Genomic DNA, 23,894 nt, shown 5'->3' with positions numbered 1-23,894 from the left:
GAGAAGAAGGCTCTCCCTCAGAAAAACATACAATGTGGTAAACCAATGTCATGCACTACACACCAGGCCCTGACCTGGATCTCACAAGGGAGGCACAAGAGAGGATGCCCTAAAAATAGCTGGAGGCAAGATTCTGAGGAAGAACTGGAAAAAGCAGGAATCCAACTGGGAGAGAAGCAGAAAAGAAAAATTCAGAGTTAAGAACAATGAAGAAAAGTTGTTAATGGCCTATGCTCCATAGATGCGAAAGGCCTAAGTGAGTGAGTATAGTAAGTGCTGGACCTTAAAACATTTAATTTCATCTGCCACGTTCTGAGTTCAAATCTTATAATTAATTTTTACCATTTATACCAGCGGATTCAATAAAATGAGAATAAATAAAATACTATGAACAATTCAATCAATTATACTTTTCTCTTTTGAATATCAGTTTTGCATCTTGTCAAAAGAAATCAATAATGTTCAAGTAGATAACTCTTTCACATCTCTTACAAAGCTTCTATGTTAAACCATACACTTTATTGCAAATCTAATTCATCTATAAACTTTCAATAAACAAAACAAAAAAACTATTCGAAATATAGAATATATGACATACAAACAAGTTACGAGAAAATATATATCTTAATCATTCAATCGTTAATAAAGAATAGAAAGTAAACTTATCTTTTAAAAACAGATTGATAAATAACATGCTAACAAATACAACTATACAAAGCAGCTTTCAAATCAATGTTTTTCCACCTTTAAGATAACTAAATTTAGAATTAATCTCATTTATCCAACATCCTGGATATATATCCAAAAGCAGCTTTCTACAGGCAGACAGATTTTACACTAGATCACACATTTTATTCATGTTGTAATTAATAAAGACCATGGAATGTGTAAGATGACTACATCCAACAAAAAATAACACATCTTTGATCTTTTATTTGTTGCAGTCACTAGACTGCAGTCATGCTGGGGTACTGCCTTGAAGGCTTCTAGTCAAATGAATCAACCCTAGTACTTTTTCTTAAAACTTGGTACCTCTTCTATTAGTCTCTTATGCCAAATCATGACGTTACAAGGATGTAAACAAACCAACACCAATTGTCAAGTGGTAGTGTGGAACAAACACAAACATATAAACACATGCGGTACTCAAGAAGATCCGTACTCCACAGCAGAAGTGTTAAGACCAGTCCCACTGGTGGCGAAAAGCACTCGTGGCAGTACCACATAAAAGTACCCATGCAATGCCATGTAAAAGTGCTTGTGTGGTGCCACCTAAAAGCAGCCAACACATTCTGTAAAGCAGTTGGCATCCAGCTGTAGAAACCATGCCACATCAGACTGGAGTCTGGTGCAGCCCACAAGCTTGCCAGCTCTGGCCAAACCGCCTAATCCATGCTAGCATGGACAACAGACATATGATGATGATGATGATGATGCATACACACACAACGAGCTTCTTTCAGTTTCCATCCACCAAATCTACTCACACATCTTTGGTCAGCTCAGGGCTACAGTAGGAGACACTTGCCCAAAGTGCTTTGCAGAGGTATTGAACCCGGAACCATGTGGTTGGAAGCCAATTTCCTACCCAACAGCTTTGCCTTTAAAAATATATGCATACTAATATGTGCTTGCATGTGTATGTGTGTGCACATGCACATGCATGTCTATTGTAAAATGAGGAAGAGAACAGCTGATGATGAGGACAGCAATGATAATGACAGTGGTGACAATGATGATGGTGATTTTACAGAATACCCCCCCCCCCCCCACACACACACAATCCTGCTGCAGGTAATATTTCAATGAGAAAAATAGTAAGGAAAATACCCCATAATATATGTCGATTTCATAACTTAAATCCTATTAATACTTCCTAAATGAGACTATATCACATGTCAGTATGTGATCTATCAAAACAAAAGTATCGCCATTGAAAATATTGCAACCTTTATTAGGAATAGATCATATCCTGTAATATAAACCTAACTTTGCTGGACCACTTGTTCCAAATATTGATTTAGTAGCTGGGTATTAAATATCAATATAATTTCAAGGATTTTCTATCATTCATACTGTTTACTAACAATTTAAAAAGCATTAATTGTGAAACTTTTCAAGCAAATTCACTGTAAAAGCCAGCTATTTAGCATTGTAAAGTAGTTTATTCCTAAACAGCTTTCAACATCTAATTATTGTTACATGTTCAAATCTTTGAATAAAAATGATGGGGAGAGGGGCAAAGGAAGACAATACAGTGAAGCGCATAATGCAACACAAAGATTTAAAGAAGATAATCCCATCTTAATCTTTTTTAAGCCAATTAAGCATAATAGCCCCATATTTATCATCATCATCATCATTATATTGTCCCTTGCACCATTCTATCCTTTTGCCTCTCTTGCATGGCTACAAGACTCAATTTCAAACCTGGAAATCTTAGAAAGAGAATTGGTAAGCAGCTTGCAGTAGGGTCACTTAGAATCACTAAGTTGTATGCCATAACTACAAGGATTTTCTATTTCTATCTTTATCTTGAATGGTAGACTTAGTCCCTCATCCATTTTAATACCATCATCAGGCTTTTAAGTGCCTTTAGTAAAGTCCACACTTGTTTCAAATCTTGCCTACTTTCTATTTAAGCCTGGTACTTACTCAAGCAGTCTCTTTTGCTGTACCGTTAAGTTGTGGGGACATAAACAAACCAACATTGGTTGTAAAGCAGTGTAGGAGAAGACCAACAAATACACACATAGATACATACATACACATACATATATACATATATGACAGGCTTCTTTCAGTTTCCTATTTCTTTACTGCCCACAAGGGGCTACACACAGAGGGGACAAACAAGGACAGACAAACGGATTAAGTTGATTATATCGACCCCAGTACGTAACTGGTACTTATTTAATCGACCCCGAAAGGATGAAAGGCAAAGTCAACCTTGGCTAAATTTGAACTCAGACGAAATGCCTATTTCTTTATTGCCCACAAGGAGCTAAACAGAGGGGACAAACAAGGACATACAAAGGGATTAAGTCGATTACATCGACCCCAGTGCGTAACTGGTGCTTAATTTATCAACCCCGAAAGGATGAAAGGCAAAGTCAACCTCGGCGGAATTTGAACTCAGAACGTAACGGCAGATGAAATACCGCTAAGCATTTCGCCCGGCGTGCTAACGTTTCTGCCAGCTCGCCGCCTTTCAGTTTCTGCCAATAAAATCCACTCACAAAGATTTGGTCAGCTTAGGCTATAGTAGAAGATACTTGCCTAAGGTGCCATGCAGTGGGACTGAACCCAGATTCATATGGTTAGAAAACAAATATCTTACCATACAGTCACGCCTGCACCTGAGTAATATATAGAGAGACAGTGACCATCATGTGGACCATCAACTAGCCAAAGTTTAATGATATAGTCATTCATCTTGACTAACTCAATTGCTATCTATTTCTCAATCAAATGTAATATATATATCTAATACCTAATTATTATCTAAAAAGAGCCTATTTCTGTGTTCCTTCCCTGTAACCAGTTGTTGTTGTTGTTGTTGTTGTTGTTGTTGGCACGCCGTCGCTTACAACGTTGAGGGTTCCAGTTGATTCGATCAACGGAACAGCCTGCTCATGAAATTAACGTGAAAGTGGCTGAGCACTCCACAGACACGTGTACCCTAAACGTAGTTCTCGGGGATATTCAGCGTGACACAGTGTGACAAGGCTGACCCTTTGAATTACAGGCACAACAGAAACAGGAAGTAAGAGTGAGAGAAAGTTGTGGTGAAAGAGTACAGCAGGGTTTGCCACCATCCCCTGCCGGAGCCTCGTGGAGCTTTAGGTGTTTTCGCTCAATAAACACTCACAACGCCCGGTCTGGGAATCGAAACCGCGATCCTATGACTGTGAGTCCGCTGCTCTAACCACTGAGCCATTGCACCTCCACCCTGTAACCAGTATGGTTAGTACAACACACATCACTCCACTTCTTGTCTATATTACACATTTAGACCACCTGTACTCTAACATTTCTTTGACAACTTGAGCTTTACAACTACTTCCCATTGTACTAACATCACAAGTAGCTGGCCTGCAACAAATTTTCAAAAATAAAAAAAATAAAAATACTAATAATATAGTGAATTACTCTTTACTTTTTTACTCTTTTACTTGTTTCAGTCATTTGACTGCGGTCATGCTGGAGCACCGCCTTTTAGTCGAGAAAATCGACCCCAGGACTTATTCTTTGTAAGCCTAGTACTTATTCTATCGGTCTCTTTTTACCGAACCACTAGGTTACGGGGATGTAAACACACCAGCATCAGTTGTCAAGCAATGGTGGGGGTAACACAGACACACAAACACACATACACATATATATATATATATATATATATATATATATATATATATATATATATATATATATATATATATACGACGGGCTTCTTTCAGTTTCCGTCTACCAAATCCTCTCACAAGGCTTTGGTTGGCCCGAGGTTATAATAGAAGACACTTGCCCAAGGTGCCACACAGTGGGACTGAACCTGGAACCATGTGGTTGGTAAGCAAGCTACTTACCACACAGCCACTCCAAGAATTTTTTTTAAGAAGGAATAGGATAGAATATCATTTTTAAAAAAAGAATACTAACAGATCATCTTTAATATTTCATCACTGCTTTTGTTTGCTTGTGTTTTTTTTTTTTTTTTTTTTTTTTGTTTTGTTACCTAAATCTAGTTTTAAAGTGATTGCAACGTAATTTTTCTTTTAAAACTTACCTAAAGTGGCTGATATAGTTCAGCAGTTATAACCTTTATTCTGACAGGCAATCACAATTTATAAGTTGCTGTTATTGATTTTGACTAATTTAAGTCATAAAAATTTGGGGGATACATCTAAAATTCTTCAAAAGGTGACATATATTATCATCAACAGTTTTTGAAATTCTGTTTTCCTTTCTTTTTCTTTTTTTTTTTTTTTCTTTTTATGAAAGAGCACACAGGTGAGATTGAGTTTTTACTTCTCTATTTATTTTAACAAATCTCTGCAACATGATTTTATTTGAAAATTCACAGTATTCCCACTTCTAATTCCATTTTTGCTTTGATGCAATTATATTTACATCCCCCCCACCCCCCACCTCCTAACTAAAGGTTCTTAACCTTTTTGATACCAACTCATTTGAGACCAGCTCTGATTCTAGGATATAAAAACATCCCGTTTTAAAATGATCTAAATTAAAACCTTCTATCAATATTTCATGTTAGCTTATGTTTCAAACACCGGTTTAATAACAACACAGTTATTTTACTAAATTCTGCATTATTTTCAAAATTAAATGAAATAAAAGCAGAATTATTTCAACAGAAATATCGTAACAAAAGAGTTAAAATCATTACAAATGCCAGTTCTCATGATCTCTGATTATCTTTCACAGCAAGGTCACACACCGCCAGGTTTGTGTCCCCAAAATTAGGTTCCATCTTCAGGAGCACAAATTACCTGAGCTCTCATTAGTTGCTGATTCTCTGCAAAGCTCAAGTGATTAGATTATTACCATACAATTAGGTACAGGCATGGCTCTTTGGTTAAGAAGTTTGCTTTCCAACCACATGGTTTTGGGTTCTATCCCACAGCATGGTACTCAGACAAGTATCTTTAATTATAGCTCCAGGTCTACCAAAACCAAAGTCCTGTACTAACCAAACTGGCCACAGGGCAGAATCAACAAAATATTTTTTTTATATAAGTAGATAATAATTAAGTATTAGATATATATATAGGTATATATACATTACTTTTGGCTGAGAAGTAGATAGCAATTGAGTTAGTCAAGGTGAATGACAACATCATTAAACCAAAGCCCTGTGAGTGAATTTGATAGATGGAAACTGAAAGAAGCCCAGTGTGTGTGTGTGTATATGTGTTTGTATCTTCTTGTCTTAACAATTGTGTAACATTGGAAATGAAAGCCATTCATTTTCAATAATTTGTGAAAACGTACCTTGCTTGGAAATTACCTTCCTTGGAAAGACAAGGATTGGCATCAGGAAAGGCATCCGACCATAGAAAATCTACCTCAATAAACTCCGACCAACCCATGCAAGCATGGAAAAGTGAACATTAAAATGATGATGATGATGCCACTGGTACCAACAAACATCCTACACAGTAACCAAAATTAGAAAACCCAACTAATTGAGGAAGATTCACTGAACTGCACAATATAACCACAGGCTCATACATATGCTACTTCTTTCTAAATATAGTCCTATCCTTTTGTGCTAGCAAGATACATATCCATCTCTACCTTCTCAAAGAATTCACTTTTCAATCTCTACTAACACCCAATAGTTTCTGGACTCCACACCAAACATTTTGCTGAATAATTCTGCACTAGCTCTGAACATCTCTACAATTAGCTCCTACTTACATTTTTCACACAATACCAACAGAGGTTCAAGCTGAGCTGTAATCACATGCACCACACCAACTTTCAAAGGTTACAAAGATTGTGGATGCTAACCCTCTCCCTCTAATTAATTAAAAGAAAATAATTAAAAGTATATACTTCAGTTATTAATATTACCATTTTTTATCATACATATAGCACTAATTACACTAATTACAGCAGAAATCATTTTGAAAACATTACATTTTGCTCCACATTTTAGAAACATCAAGTAAAATTTCTGTAGTTTCAGATCCATTTCCATTGCATGCCACCTTGGACAAGTGCTGTCTTCTATAGGTCTTAGCAGACAAATGATTAGAGAGTGAATTTGGCAGATAGAAACTCTGTGTGTGTTTGTGTGTGTGTGTGTGTGTGTGTGTGTGTGTGTGTGTGTGTGTGTGCTTGTGTGTGTGTGTGTGCTTGTGTGCGTGCATGCGTGCGCACGAATGTTGATATTTTGCTTTGTCATCGTTTAAGTAATGTGGAGCTGATGTTGACATTACAGCCATTGCTCTGTGCTTTTGAGGACCTGTTTGATATTGAAAAAATCACCTACTTGAAAAACAGGTGAGGGTTGGCAATAGGGAGTGTAAAGAGATATAAGATCCTACCTCAATATCAATTCTTATCCGAGTCATGCTAACATAGGAGACTGGACATTAAACAAACAAACAGTAGGTAGATAGGAGGTTCTTTGCATGCATGTTTCTAGGCACAGGAATGGCTGTTTGAATACAGTACATTTTCTTACCACGTGGTCTCAAGTTCTATCTAACTATGTGGAACTTTGAGAAGTGTCTTCTACTGTCACTTTGGGCCAACCACTGCTTTGAGAATGAAAGGGGCAGATAGAAACTGTATAGAAGTTGTGTGAGCATATGTGTGCATACATGTGTATATATGTATGTATATATAAATGTATGTATTTTAGGGTCAGTGTGAATGTTTATATCCTGCATCCTTGCATGTGTTGACCAAAAAAACCAAAAAAAAATGACAGCATATTGCTGACATCCCTTGCTAACAATTTAACCAGTAACTCTGCAATTTCAAAGAAAAATGGAATACAAAAAAAGGCCATTACTTGAAAAACAATACATATTCATCCAACTGCTCCAGTGCATGGCATCTTGGGCAAATGTCTTTTGTTATTGCTCCCAGTCAACCAATGCATTGTGAGTGAATTTGATAGACAGAAACTGTGTAGAAACCTGTTGCATGTGCATGCATGCACGTGTATGTGTGTGTGTGCATAGAACCTTAAAGAACACCAGGCTGGATAGACTGTGGGTCAGAGAGAGCTGCATAGTTCATGCTGCAATGATGTAATCTGACAGGAAGCTAATAAATCCTGAAGATGGGAGGCAAAGGGAGCTTACAGGCTGTGGTACTACATGTGAGGTATGATTGAAAGACTTGCTGTACTTTTATTTCTGGCAAACCAAGTGACTATACATCAGCACTTTCATAAGTTAAATATAATTATTGTTGATTAATTAGAAATGTGAAGGGCATTCAACAAAAATCATTCTAACCATGCTGATATATAAAGAAATAAATATAAAATAGTAAAATAAAATAGGATAAATGAAAAACCCTTTTATCACTTCATAATTACTACCAAAGGCAATGATAAATATTTGGGTATTTAAGTTATTAAATTAAACAATTAAATAAAGTGAACCTATAATAGCTGGAATTAACAACAGAGATTATCAATATATATATATATATATATATAGCAAGAGAGAGAGAGAGAGAGAGAGAGAGAGAGAGAGAGAGAGAGAGAGGGGGAGGGAGGAAATTGATCCTATAAAATAATCTCTCCCTTTACAGACAGTACCAGAAGATAATGTGCTGTAAGTCTAGATTATTGCTAGAAACTGAAAGGTAATCATTTAAAGTTGAGAATAGCTGAAGAGTTAAAACCAACAACCTTTCACTGATAAATAAATTGGAATTTCTATGGAGATCTAATGACAACACAAATATATTTGATTAAACCAATGGAACTAATCACGTAAATCTATGTACAATCAACTTTTGATAGCCAACCAATCAGCCAATAGAAATAGTTGAATAGTTTGCAAAGATCATGTATCTAGGACAAGTGGTTGGATTAGAAGGTAAAAGTTATGGAAGTGCATTAGCTGGAATACAAAGCAGCTACTAGAAACTTAACCTTATTTCTAAAATGCACTAAACTTTTTGGCACATGACAAGTCCAACTTAAATAGTTTTATATTTACATAAAGTTTAATATAAACATAACAAATGTAAGAATGATTTACTTAACCATCTTACAGTAGAAAATGCCATACCCACTAAAAATTTAATTGCTTTTAACTTTTGTTGAAGAATGTCATATTTGAAACTATGTTTGTTGAGATGTATCAAGTTTATCAAGGCAATGTGACTTGTAGAAAATACCAATTCTATTTTTTTGGTAGATATTTAACATCATTACTGGAATAACCATGAAATTAAATTTCACAGATTAAGGGTTATGTAGAATTTTGGAGCTGAATTTGAAGATAAATATTTTTATCCATTAAAGAAAATTAAAACTGCAGTCATTTTTTTTTTTTATAATATAAAATTTTTTTTTTCATTACATTAAATTTAAAGAATGTAAACAAGACTTGTAGGCAAATAAGATTCTAAATAGTTTTAGAGATAATACTGGCTAACAAGGAATTTCTATTGAAGACAGTTCTGGATCATCTAAAAAGCAATTCTGATGCTAATTTCAAAACTCTCTTCAGTTTTTAAGAATTATGTATAGTTTTTCAGATGAGACTACCTTTTACTTGTTTCAGTCAATGGACTATGGCCAAGCTGGGGCACCACTTTGAAAGGTTTTAGTTAAACAAATCAGTCACAGTACAAATGATCTTTTTTCTTAAGTCTTGTATTTATTCTATCAACCTCTTTTGCTAAATCACTAAGTTATAAGGATGTAGACAAACCAACACTGACTGTCAAACAGTGATGGGAGTCTGTATGACAAACAGACAGACAAATACGACAGGTTTTCACACAATTTCCATTTACCAACTTCACTCACATGGCATTAGTTGGCCTGAGGTTATAGTAGGAGACACTTGCTCAAGGTGCCATGTAGGGGGATTGAATCTAAAACCACATAGTTGAAAAGCCAGCTTCTTAACCACACAGCAATGCTTGTGCCTATCCTTTTTTTTTATAATTATATTTGTAATATTTTCTGTTTTCAGAATATTTGCTTAGATCTTTATCATTTATGTGCTCTACGAATGTAAAAACCATCCAGACCCTTTTTTTCGCTTTACACATCATCTACTACACTGGGTCTTATGAAAATATGCCAGGTATACTTTGGTTGTTGTATAGGTGACCATGGTAAACAACAGACACCACATTAAATTAGCTCTGCTTGTTCAAGTGGACTGCATGATTGGTTGTACAAAGAAGTAAACAATGTGTTTTACCATACCCATAATATAGGGCAAAAACAAAGAAATGATTATACTGATTGCTATTTTGGTAGTTTTAATATTATCAGGCTGTCTACAAAGTGCAAACACAAGATTGTCACGCTAAACCTGTTTTCAGCACATAAACCTGTGTACCATAATGAAGCAATGCTATTCCCTTTCCCCCAACACCCACTTACTCCATCTCCTCTATGTCCATTCCCTCTACTCCCAATCCTCGTTTTCTTTCCCCTCAATGTCCATTCCCTTTCTCTAAGATGATGAAACAGTCAGGAACAAGGGAGTGACTGGTGAAGTGCTTGGACCTTCTACAGATCCTGAACACATACCTGAAGAAAATTTGGAGCTATGATTATTTCTTCAAGAACATTTGAACAATCTTAACAGAGTCTTATCACTGTCAAAAGAGAAGACAGAGTTTCTAATCTCAAAACTAATTTACTTGACAAGAATGTGCAAGTTGAATCACAAACATAAATGAAAAACCAATTTGGCAACATGCTTTATAATAGATGGTCCACTATGTTATTGTAATGACATCTTCGCAAACTTGTCTCAGATTCAGGTTGCACCTGACTAGTGCCTCTTCATTAGTTTGTTACAAAGAAGCTTGAAAGCATTTCTATTACCCAGTAAGAATGTAAAGCCATGCATTCCTACTGCCCATCCTGTCCACCAAAAAAGACATAAAGTAACAGGAATACACAGCTTGATATCAATGAATATTGTATTCATCAATGGATTCTCTGTGAAAATATCAAAGTTATGGGGATGCTAATGGGTATACAAGTAGGAATTTCAAAATACTATTGCTTCATATACTTATGGATAATCAAGCTACGATATTGGTTCCAAATTTTGGTGCAGGGACAGCAATTTTAAAGGGGGGGGGGGTAAGTCAGTTATGTCAACCCCCAGTGTTCTACTGGTACTTATTTTATCAACCCCGAAGGGATAAAAGGCAAACTCAACCTCAGCAGAATTTGAATTCAGAATGTGAAGATGGACAAAATGCTGCAAAACATTTTGCCAAGTGTGCTAACAATTCTGTCAGCTCATTACCTTATAATCATGCAACCATATTACCATATCAAATGTGACTGGCCAATAAGGTTGATATATGTCCCAAGAATGAACAGTGACTTATCTATCCATTTACATGACCACAAGAACATACTTCTACCACTTCTCCATTTGAAATTTAGTTTAATGAATTTATGTTGGATAGCAAATCAAGTAAATATTTTAAAAGATATCAAGTTTGAACTAACCCTCAATATACTGAAATTAAAAGATGAACCAGTCTTTAAATGGTTACGTGTAAGTTTTTTAGGAATTAATAAATACTCACTTCTGTATGCAGGGCATTCCCTGCATGCCGAAGTGGAGTTGAGATATTCCTTAATGCTAATAAAGAAATGGACAGACAGATGGTGTTTAAAATACATTTCCTCTAAATTTCTTTCTAGAAAGGTGCAGCTATATAATTAAGAGTGTATTTCTAACTTTATGGTTTCTGGTTCAATGCCATTGAGTGGCACCTTGGGCAAATGTCTTCTACTACAACCCCAGACCAACTAAAGCTTTGTGAGCAGATTTGGTAGATGAAGACTAAAAGAAGTTCATCATGTGTAAATGTGCATGGATATGGATGTGGATGAGTGTTTGTGTCTTCTTGTGTTGACATAACACAATAGTTATAAGTAATCATCACTGTCATTCAAGCAGTGTCATTCATTTCAAATATTCCATGAAAAACATGTCCAGCCAGAGAGAAATATTACCTTACTTAGAAACAGGTGAGGATTGGTGACAGGATGTGCATCCAGTCACAGAAAATCAGTCTTGATGAATTCCATCTAACCCATGCAAGCAAGGAAAAGTGGGCATAAAAGCAAAAGTGTAGGCCTTGGTATAGTAAACAATAAGCAAGGAGAAACTAAGAAGATATTTATGCAAAAGAAACATGATATTAGAGATTTAAGAATAATAAATAGATGCTGCAATGTAATAAGACACACAAAGTTTATGAGAGAAAATATATTTCGAACACTTTCAAAAGCTAGTATATTCTTGTGCATCAAATTAAATCAATGATATAAAAATTGGATAAAATTAATTATGCATGAAATAATCAAGTGTATTCAGTATTTCAGTTAGAGCAATAAACAAACTTTGTATAAAACGTTATTTAATAGATATAAGTATTGAGAAAAAACCTAAAAAGTAAAAAGAAAGCATTATTACACTAGCTAAGGTATAAAAAGAAACAAAAGACAAATTTGGAATAGCATCGAAAACACATTCAGAAAAGGCTAATTTTATTTCTAATGAAAAAAAAAGTCTATTTTGTTGACCAGTGTAATTTATAGATATCATATGATTGTATTATACTAAGAACAAACTGAAAGCAATAACAATGGTTACTGAACAGCTTCTATTGCAGAAATTAGATAGATTCAAAATGCAGCTATCTCCAATAAACATTTTATATTTCTGTCAAATAGCTTATATAACCAATCCATTCAAGCATTCTTTAACAGATAAGTTTATAGATTCCCATTATATCATCATTACAGAAATATTTTATTTGGGAATATAGAATTTTTAAAGCATAATTTTTGACAAAGTGCTGAAAGTGTGTGGAAGATGTATTTACAAGCTGAACATGCCGAGATGAATAATGAACAACAATAATATGTTGACAAATTCAGATATTGCTGTTTGAATCAGAAATTGAAATGTATTTGTGTGGCAAATAGACATGAGGAAAGATAAAATTTACCTTTTTATTTTTTTTTCCCCCCATCTCTTTTCAAGAAATAGAAAATATTTTGAAACATTGGCCTATGAACAATTTAAGATAATGTTGGAATATCTTTGAAACAAAGAAACATCAAGCTATGAAAAATATGCAATGGAAAGAGATTATCCAGTTAACTTATCTTCATAAAACAATAAGACATTAATCCCTTTATATGTTTGATGGCTTAAGTCTCATAGCAGAATCTATCACAAGAGTTTCATCAAAATCTCTAAAACTAGATGCACAGCCCAGAGCTTAAAGACCTCTTTAACTTCAACAAGATCAAAGTATTCAAAAGAAGAAATAAAATCCTGATATTATTTGGGAATTAACCATGTTGAATTTCCTGAAAAGAAGTACGTAGACATTTAGGAACAGACACAAACTCCAACTAAAAACATTTGTCTCCCCTTACACACACTTCCTGTTTTGACACCACATTTCCTGCTTAACACAAACTTTTAACCCTTTTTTTAAACCTAACAAAACTCTCAACTCTCATGCATCCTTATTTTTCCTACCATTATATACATGAACTACTATTGAACTTCAAAAGCTCAAAGACAATATAATGTATGGGTATATTTATTTTTTTATATATTATTTTCTTCATTTTGTACTTCTTTGTAAAAAACATTTTCATTCTCCTTCTTCTTGATAATTTGCTTTCACAATGAAAACCGGTTAGAAATCTTTATTAAAATATGCTTCCAGTTTAGCATTCTGCCTTTTTTTTTCATTTTCCTATTATTTCTCCATGTGCGGTTAACACAACCCCACTATTTACTGACTTATATATATATATATACACACACACACACACACTCAATGGGCTCCTTTCAGTTTCCGTCTACCAAATCTACTCACACAAGGCTTTGATCAACCTGAGGCTATAGTAGAAGACGCAGAAGGTATCATGTAGTGGGACTGAACTTAGAACCATGTGGTTGGGAAGCAAGCTTCTAACCACACAGTCATGTCTCCACCTGCACAGCTATGCCTGCACAGCCACACTTGCACCTATTTTCGTGAACTGTACAAATGACTAGTTAGATATTGTTGGTAATTCCTGTCACCGTGATTTAGTTAGTTACAAGAGATAATTGTAGTGAAAACATTATTGATAGTGGGATGACAGAAGCTTGTAGAGCTCTGGAACTTTGTTGGCAAAAAAAAGTTACCCTCTTCATTAAAAAACTAGACTGAAACTGCACAACATGATAATGAGAAACGAATATCAAAGCTTTGCAGAAACGGGGGGAGGAAGGTGTGTGTGTGTGTATGAGTATGTGATGTGTTGTGTGGCATGGCTAAGTGGTTAGAGCATTGGGCTCACTGTCATGAGGTAGTGAGTTCGATTCGTTGACCAGGATGCGTGTTGTGTTCTTGAACAAGTCACTTTATTTCATCTTGCCCCAGTTCACTCATCTGTAGAAATGAGTTGCAATGTCACTAGTGCCAAGCTGTATTGGCCTTTGTTTTTCCTTTGGATAACATCGGTGGCATAAAAGGGGGTTAGCTGGTATGTATGGGTGACTGCTGGTCTTCCATAACCGAAGGGGGTCTTTTACTAAGCTGATTGAGTGCCAAGGCATTAAAGCATCATTCAAGATGTGCAAGAGAGATGACAGTATTAGTGCTGACATAAAGAAAATATAGGCTGAATGTGATACAATAGTGAAGAACGGTACTCATGGGAGACCAAAGAAGATGTAAAAAGACATGGTAAATTTGGATCTTGAGATACTGGACATACAGAAGAGACAAAAGACTGAGATAAGTGGCAATACTATATAAGTTCCATAAAAGCATGAAACAATAGCTTAAAATGATAACAATGATGAAGATGATAATGAGGATTCACCCTTCATTGCTGTTTTTTTAACGAACTATACTATCTTCAATTAATTTTGAAAATAATCTGTTATCTTTTACTTGTTTCAGTCATTGAACTGTGGCCATGCTGGGGCATTGCACTGAAGGGCTTTAATCAGATTGATCCCAATACTTATTTTTAAAACTTGTACTTATTCTATTGGTCTTTTTTCACCAAATTGAAAAGTTACAGGGATATAAACAAACCAACATCAGTTGTTGAGAAATGAGGTGAGGGCAAGCAAACAGACATGCAAAGATACACACATACGCATACATGTATTTCACTCCCAAGACATTACTTATTCTGGGGCCATAGTAGAAAGTACTTGCTCTAGGTGCCATGTAGTGCGAGTGAACCCAAAACTACATGGTTGCAAAGTGAGCTTCTTAACTACACAGTCATGAAGGCATGAAATACTGAAGAATTTACCTAAATAACTTTGACATTATTAAGGTGGTATTTGTAAAAACATGAAATTCTCATGGAAGCTTTTGATTTAGGTCACTTTAAAATAGAATGTTCATATCATAAAACCAGGGGTGATCTCAAGTGAGATAGTATCAAAAAGGGTTAAAAGTCAAATTCAAAAGAGGACAATTAGATTACTGATAAACAATGGTGGCAGTTCATGTTTTTTGATGTTTTGAAACTATTCCAAGCAGTTAACATGAAGAAATGAATAAGCTGTTCCAACCATTAACTATTTTCAAATGCAATTACCTAGAAATTAACAATCGATTCAGCAGTCACATACAAAAGGAAATGGTTAATATATTGCAATTACAGCATGGATTTCATCCAAATAAAAGATTATCTAAATTTAAAGTGTAATTCAATGTACTTACGTGATAGCTCCTGGCTCCGCCATTTGCTCATCTGTAGCTCCCATGCCTGTCACTCTCTACCTACAAGAAATACAAAACAAATTAACATTCCAGAAAAATAGTATTCATTTTTTTCTTTTTCTTTGTAACATTTATTTCTGTCATATTAGTGTAGGTTTATATAACATGAATATTTTGAGTAATGTGTGAGGATAAATCACAGATACTACAAATGCATAGCAACATCATCTAACTAAACACATTCTGAAATTTAGTGCTACACCCTGAAAACATTGATTTAGAGAAACTATTGGATATCATTTGCACACAGCCTATGTGATGATGAATGATAAAATCAACTAACTGGAAAACCTTTGAACAAAAATTGCATATTGTCAGCTTTTGCATGCTGCCTTCTGTTTTATTTACATTAAAAAATGCATGTGCATGCGTGCGTGCACACATACACACACACACAGAGTATTTTTATCTTAAGTCAGGGAATACATTATCAATCATTGAATTTTGACATTTGGAAACCATTTGTGATATTTATACCTATATGATATACTTTTGTAATTCTAATGCCCCTAATCTTTGACCGGGAAGTACTTTCACAAGTTTTCCAGTCCTAAAAATTGAAAAGAGACTTTTGAGCAGTCTACCAGAAGATAAGCATTTCATAATATCCCCAAATGTTAATCTGTGAAAACAGAGAAACTCCTTTATGTAGACAGCTGTGTGTATGTATACATACATGCATGTATGCATTTATATATCAGATCAGTATAACTTACAAACTTTTAAAAATATTATTCATCAGTCACTTTTATATACCTACAATGTAACACAAAAAAAAAATAATTTTAAACTAAAACCCCAATAAAGCACAATAACAGTATGGTTAAGATGTTACTGTTCAACAAAGATTATTCATCTGTTAAAACAAATTGCTCTCAAAAATAAGCAAATACCTGAATTTGGAGAGAAAGTGTTGGGGTGGAAATCCATTCCAGCCAGAGTTGCATTGAAAAATAGACATGAAGCAGTAAAGAAAGTCAAGTTACATTGAAAGTGTATCACCTCCAGCAAATAGTACAACTTCATGTTACTACAATGAACTGACTTTCAACTTATGACCTATAATAAATAATAGTTACAAACGTTACTGCAATGATCTGACTTCCAGATGGTGCAGAAGACAAATACATTTTTCTGAGAGAGAAAAAAATAGGAAAGGAAAAATCCTTTAAAAAAATGTCTCTATTTGGTGTAATAAAAATGTTGCAACTATGTGAAAGTAAAGCTATTTTTGTTATTCCTTTACAAGAAAGATTCTAATTAAAAAAAGAAAAAGAAACTACAGAACATAAAACAGACAAAAAACCAAACAAACTACAATACACTACTTCTCTCAGACATGGTAAATTAATTATGCAAAGAAATTGGGTCACAACTAGAATATAAAAAAGTGTGTGAGAGAGAGAGAGAGAGAGAGAGAGAGAGAGAGAGAGAGAGAGAAAGAGAGAGAGAGAGAGAAAGAGAGAGAGAGAGAGAGGAAAGAGAGAGAGAGAGAGAGAAAGAGAGAGAGAGAGAGAGAGAGAGAGAGAGAGAGAGAGAGAGAGAGGAGGAAAGGAGGAAAAGAAAAACATGTTATGTGAGCTCAATGACCGAGGATTACTACTGACCAAAAGTCATGAGGTTAAACTAATATTAGTCTGGAGCAAATAGTTATAAAACTATTCAGTGTCAACTTTCATTTAAAGGTTAGCTAGTTATTCCAACAAATCTATAAGGAATGTAAAGAAACTTCACTGGAGGCAAATTACTGTAAGATGCATACAAATTGCCCAAAATATACTTATTTATAAGTACTTAATACTGTCTTATTTATAAGCAGTTTATATTGTTTTGCTTTCTGTTTTATGCATAAAGGACTGAAGCATATGGAATTATTGTTTCTTTCTTTCTACCATAAAGGCTGTGGCATGGTGTAGTTAGTTACAGAGAGTCTAGAAATAACATGAGAACTCCACATGTTTGTAACTCACCCATTTCTTTGGAATGTATATATATACAAAATATGAACAATACAATCAAAGCAAGGATTATCTTTATCTTTTACTTGTTTCAGTCATTAGACTGCAGCCATGCTGGACCACCACCATGAAAAAATTTAAGTCAAATGAATCAACCCCAGTACTTATTTCCTGTTAAGCTTGGTACTTACTCTATTGAATACTTTTGCTGAACTGTTAAGTTATGGGGGCATAAACACACTAACACCAGTTGCCAAGCAGTGGTAGGACACACAACACACACACACACACACACAAACACATACATACACCTTTAGCATTTAAAAAGGCCACATCCAATTCAAATATATATATATATATATATATATATATATATAGAGAGAGAGAGAGAGAGAGAGAGAGAGAGAGAGAGAGAAAGAGAGAGAGACATGGCGGGCTTTTAGTTTCCATCTGCCAAATTCACTCACAAGGCTTTGGTTGGCTCAAGGCTACAGTAGAAAACATTTGCCCAAGGTGCCAAAAAGTGGGACTGAATCTGGGATCATGTAGTTGGGAAGCAAGCTTCTTACCACACAGCCATGTCTACACCTCCACACAGCCATGTCTGCACCTCCACACAGCCACGATAGAAAATTGCCACAACATCCTATGATTTGAAATGTTTATCAAAGGGGCATCTCCTTTCCTATACCCAACAAAATTTTTCTGGGACTATAGGAACAGCTTTTGTTTACATAAATAAAACAAAGAAACTTTAAAAAAAAAATTTTAAAAACGATACAATGGATATGTATAAATATAGATATACTAGGAGAGATACCCAGCTTTGCCCTTGTCACAGAGAATTGAAGAATTAGACTTTTCTTTCATATTTTCTCTAATGAACTGGAATACCTATGATTCAAATTTCATCAAAATTGCAGATTAAGAATTTTAATGAGGGTTCTTTCCCTCTTTATACACCCTAACAAAATTTCTAATCATGACATATTTATCCCATACTACTGTCTTTATGTCCAGATTCCAAAATCCAAATCTTATGAAACCTGTTAAAAGGTTTTTGCTCCTGAAAAATGGAGTACATGGAGCTCTAAAATGTGGGAGTTAAGGCCCCTATTAGGGGGGGGGGGTCTTAAAGTCAACCAGAGGAGTTGAATTGTTGGTAATCTTTTTCAACTTGGGTCTTATATCTATTGTTTAAATGTCTTTGAAATCAGAAATATATGAATGTTCACTGGGTTTGCAAAGCTACAGGAAACCAAAAGACGAATGATCACAATAAGCAGTCAACTACCCTACCCTAGTCGTTACCACTCCCCAAACTTACTGGTTTGACAAGAAGAGACTGATAGAATAGTACCAGGCATATCAAAAATGCACAGGGTTCGATTCATTCCACAAAAAAATTCTTCAAAGCAGTGTCTCATATTTTTGTTTGTCCACTCAATTGTGTCTATCAGTCTATCTGATAGACACTCAATATATATATACATATATATACATATATATATATATTGAGTGTCTATATATATACATGCATACATATATATACATATATATATATATTGAGTGTCTATCAGATAGACTGATAGACAAAATTGAGTGGACAAACAAAAATATGAGACACTGCTTTGAAGAATTTTTTGTGGAATGAATCGAACCCTGTGCATTTTTGATATGCCTGGTACTATTCTATCAGTCTCTTCTTGTCAAACCAGTAAGTTATGGGGATGTAAATAAACCAACAGCAGTTGCCAAGCAGTGATGAGGGACAAACACAGACACACACATACACTTACATATATACGAATGATTTTTTTCAGCTTCTGTCTATGAAATCTACTCACATGACTATAGCAGAAGACATGCCAAGTTACCATACAGCCACACCTGCACTTGTGTGTGTGTGTGTGTGTGTGTGTATGTACATGTATGTGTGTATGTACGTGTGTGTGTGTATGTATGTATGTAAGTGCATATATGTGTGTATATATATGTATAAATATATGTATGTATATATGTGTACATATTACATATACATCTATATATATATATATACATGCATACATATATTTATACATATATACATATATATATATATATATATATATATACATATATAAACATATAATTCTATATATATGTACATCTATATATATATATATATATATATATATATATATATACACCCATACATATATATCTATAATATATATATATACATATATATATATATATATATATATATATATATATATATATATATATATATATGTATGCCTGTATATATGTGAGATAACAGCTTCTATTTAATAGTTTCAGTATTAATAGTGGAACTATTAAAGTGAAAGTATCTGGCATTACAATAGAGATATTATTTCACTTTTGACACATAATACTGAGGTAGTGGAAGAGATAAGAGATTGCCCTGGGCTTGCATTAGGCAAGAAGTTGAAAATTATTTTGGCCCATGACACTACATGGACCCTAAGCATGGCATGTGTAAAATTTGAATGAAATCGGTTGGGTAGTTCTCGAGTTTTAGGGATTCACACAGACAGACAGACAGACAGACAAACACACATTCTCATCTTTATATATATATATATATATATATATATATATATATATATATATATATATATATAGAGAGAGAGAGAGAGAGAGAGAGAGAGAGAGAGAGAGAGAGAGAAAGAGATTATGTCAGACAAAATTAATAAGATGGTCATGGGGGAAAATTCTTTCATTAACATCCTGGTTGGACAAAGCAACAACATCATACGCTCACACTAGGACAGACTGGGGTTTTCTTATATCAGTGAAAAAATTGAAACAATTTTTAAAAACTGTACAGTGTGTGTGTGCATGTATGCTTATGAATGTGAGTGTATGCTCATTGAGAGGTAAAAAATGCTCAAATTTATTTTTGTAAGGTAAATTATTAAATGCAGTATATTTTAAGTATGAATCGATTTTTCTTAGCTTATTATAATCTAGCACATCAGATAGCTTGGGTTTTATTCTTTTACTGGTTTTAGTCATTTGACTGTGGCCATGCTGGAGCACCACCTTAAAGGATTTTAATCGAAGAAATCGACTCTAGGACTTATTCTTTGTAATCCAAGTTCTCATTCTATCAGTCTCTTTTGCTGAGCCATTAAGTTACAGGGACGTAAACACACAACATCTGTTAAGCAATGGGGGGGGGGGTCCCACAAACACAAAGACACACATACACATAAATATATACATATATATATATTTAAATTAATAATAATATACATATGTATATAATTATGTCAAGGGAGCAAGGGCGAAAACGACCTATCTCCAGCATCCTTGAAGTGCCGATACCTTAAAAAAAACTACCAAAATCTCCAGAAAAATATACACATGGCTGAAAGCAGGCTAGTGGAAGAATAATAAAAAGACCTCACGTTAATTGTGAATTGGTTCCAAATTCTGGATTAAAGCCAAAAATAAGCTTTCTTCCTTCGTCAACACAATACATGGGGAAACATAAATGCAAATAATTGTACATACCATACAAAGCAGGTTCACACGTCTACATACAAGTATTTGCATATATAGATCCAAGATAAGTCAATTTTAAATTCTCTCACAAAGGTATCGGCACTTCAAGCATGCTGGAGATAGGTTGTTTTTACCCTTTGTTCTCTTAATATAATTATATAACATATGTATATTGTTATCAATTTAATGTATAAAATTGCCTATAAATTGTTATAGCACGCTGACTACTTGATAAAAATCATTAACATGATTTTTATTCTTATATTCTATTATGAATTAATAATATATATATATATATATATATATATATATATGATGGACTTCTCTCAGTTTCCAACTACCAAATACACTCACAAGGCATTGGTCAGCCTGAGGCTAAAGTGGAAGTGAACCCGGAACCATGTGGTTGGGAATCAAGCTTCTTACCACACAGCCATACCTGTGCCTGTAAATTATAAAAAGTAATTCCTCCTACAATAGAATATGAATGATATTCTTTAAAATGCTTAGAAAAATACATAAGCTCATCAACGTTCAGAAAAATACTTAAGCATTAAATACTACAAAATTTACAGGAGGAAAAACACAGATCCTAATCCTTCCTCAGTTGTCAACCGAAAATACTAATACCCAGTTTCACACCTGGTCAGTAACTGTGTCTGTCCTATGTGTACGTTTTGTAGTATTTAACACATTTTTCATTTATGGAGTAACTGAACACCACACATCCTGATATATAGATATAGTCATCATATATACACACACAGGGTGCGATGGGTAAATTGTCGCCATTTTACATTTTTAATTTTGCGCACATGCATTGTTTGTTTTTAATTTTATTGACTATACAGTATAGTAGGGTCAGTTGGGCACTGTCTTTGAGAAAAAAACAGCACCATGAGGCAATTCACTTTGCCAGAAATTTGAAAACGGCATGCTGTACTGCTTGGAATTCATGCCAGAAGCTCCAATACGAACATTTCAGAGTGTTTGGGTGTCAATCTGAGGACATATACCAAAAGTGACAGATGTCAAACATCCAGCCAACATCATGCTGTCTGGAGCGATCACTAGTGATGGTGACGTTATGCTTTCATTCATCTTTCCACACGACTTCAGACTCGACACAGAGGCCTATATCACATGCCTGGAGGAGGTAGTGCGGCCCTGGGTCAAAAGGGTGGCTGCTGGAAAACCCTATGTCTGGCATCAGGACTCTGCATCATGCTGCACAAGCAGGAGAACTCAGTCATGGTTGTGAGACCAATTTCTGTGACCACATCACCCCTAGCATCTTGCCATCTAACTCCCCAGACTGCAACCCCTTTGATTATTCTGTGTTGGGCGTAGTTGCGTGAAAGACCAACAAAACTTCTTGTAACACCAAAGATGAACTGAAGGTAAGGATTATGGCAGCATACACCAACTTAAACAAGGAGACCATCCAGAAGAGTTGCAGGAGATTCTGAAGTTGTCTGGAGGCCGTAGTTGAAGCCAATGGTGATTTTCATCATCATCATCATCATCGTTTAACGTCCGCCTTCCATGCTAGCATGGGTTGGACGATTTGACTGAGGACTGGTGAAACCGGATGGCAACACCAGGCTCCAATCTAATTTGGCAGAGTTTCTACAGCTGGATGCCCTTCCTAACGACAACCACTCAGAGAGTGTAGTGGGTGCTTTTACGTGTCACCCGCACGAAAACGGCCACGCTCGAAATGGTGTCTTTTATGTGCCACCCACACAAGAGCCAGTCCAGGGGCACCGGCAACGATCTCGCTCGAAAAAACCTCATGTGTCACTCGCACAAGAGCCAGTCCATGGGCACTGGCAACGATTTCGCACGAAAGATATCATGTGTCGCCCGCACATGAGCCAGTCCAGGGGCACTGGCAACGATCCCGCTCGAAAGATTTCATGTGTCACCCGCACATGAGCCAGTCCGGGGGCACCGGCAACGATCTCGCTCGAAAGATTTCATGTGTCGCCCTCACATGAGCCAGTCCAGGGGCACTGGCATCGATCCCGCTCGAAAGATTTCATGTGTCACCCGCACAAGAGCCAGTCCAGGGGCACTGGCAACGGTCTCGCTCGAAAGATATCATGTGTCGCCCGCACATGAGCCAGTCCAGGGGCACTGGCAACGATGTCGCTCGAAAGATATCATGTGTTGCCCGCACATGAGCCAGTCCAGGGGCACTGGCAACGATCCCGCTTGAACGATTTCATGTGTCACCCGCACATGAGCCAGTCCAGGGGCACCGCAACGATCTCGCTCGAAAAACCTCATGTGTCACTCGCACAAGAGCCAGTCCCATGGGCACTGGCAACGATTTCGCACGAAAGATATCATGTGTCGCCCGCACATGAGCCAGTCCAGGGGCACTGGCAACGAACTCGCTCGAAAGATATCATGTGTCGCCCGCACATGAGCCAGTCCAGGGGCACTGGCAACTATCCCGCTCGAAAGATTTCATGTGTCACCCGAAATTTACTTTTTAGTATTTCAGGATAATTCTATGTAATTTTGGTAAATATATCTGTTAAAATGAGATGTCAGTGTCATTTTCATTTTTGCGTAATTTAGATAATAGTGTATTCACCACACCCTGTACATATATTGGCATAGTGGAAAAAGCTGAACAAACAACCTTTGCAGACTCTCCAAGACCAAAAACTAACACAGTTACACTTCTCTTGAGTTACAAAAACTTTGACACAGTTAAACTCCACTTGAGTTACAGCTCCACTTGAGTTATATATATATATATACATATATATATATATATATATATACATATATATATATACATATATATATATATATACATATATATATATATATACATATATATATATATATATATACACA

General features: G+C 35.4%; 1 protein-coding gene across 11 annotated transcripts in view; it reads right to left on the bottom strand.

The window, feature by feature from the left end:
• LOC106882607 (signal peptide peptidase-like) overlaps positions 1-23,894 on the bottom strand; it is a 350,046-nt gene that overhangs the window by 197,828 nt on the left and 128,324 nt on the right. For 10 of the 11 annotated variants that reach the window (XM_089354542.1, XM_089354545.1, XM_089354550.1 and 7 more), the window contains one exon: positions 15,469-15,528. In XM_089354542.1, the coding sequence (XP_089210668.1) occupies positions 15,469-15,512 (44 nt within the window). In that variant the 5' untranslated portion in view covers positions 15,513-15,528. Of the gene's footprint in view, positions 1-15,468; positions 15,529-16,421; positions 16,588-23,894 lie in introns of those variants that run through there. The other variant, XM_089354543.1, reaches the window with a different exon arrangement.

The sequence above is a fragment of the Octopus bimaculoides genome, chromosome 1 (assembly GCF_046866305.1).
Source record: "Octopus bimaculoides isolate indiv1 chromosome 1, ASM4686630v1, whole genome shotgun sequence".
NCBI lineage: Eukaryota > Metazoa > Mollusca > Cephalopoda > Octopoda > Octopodidae > Octopus > Octopus bimaculoides.
This window is presented reverse-complemented; position numbering and strand designations above follow the sequence as displayed.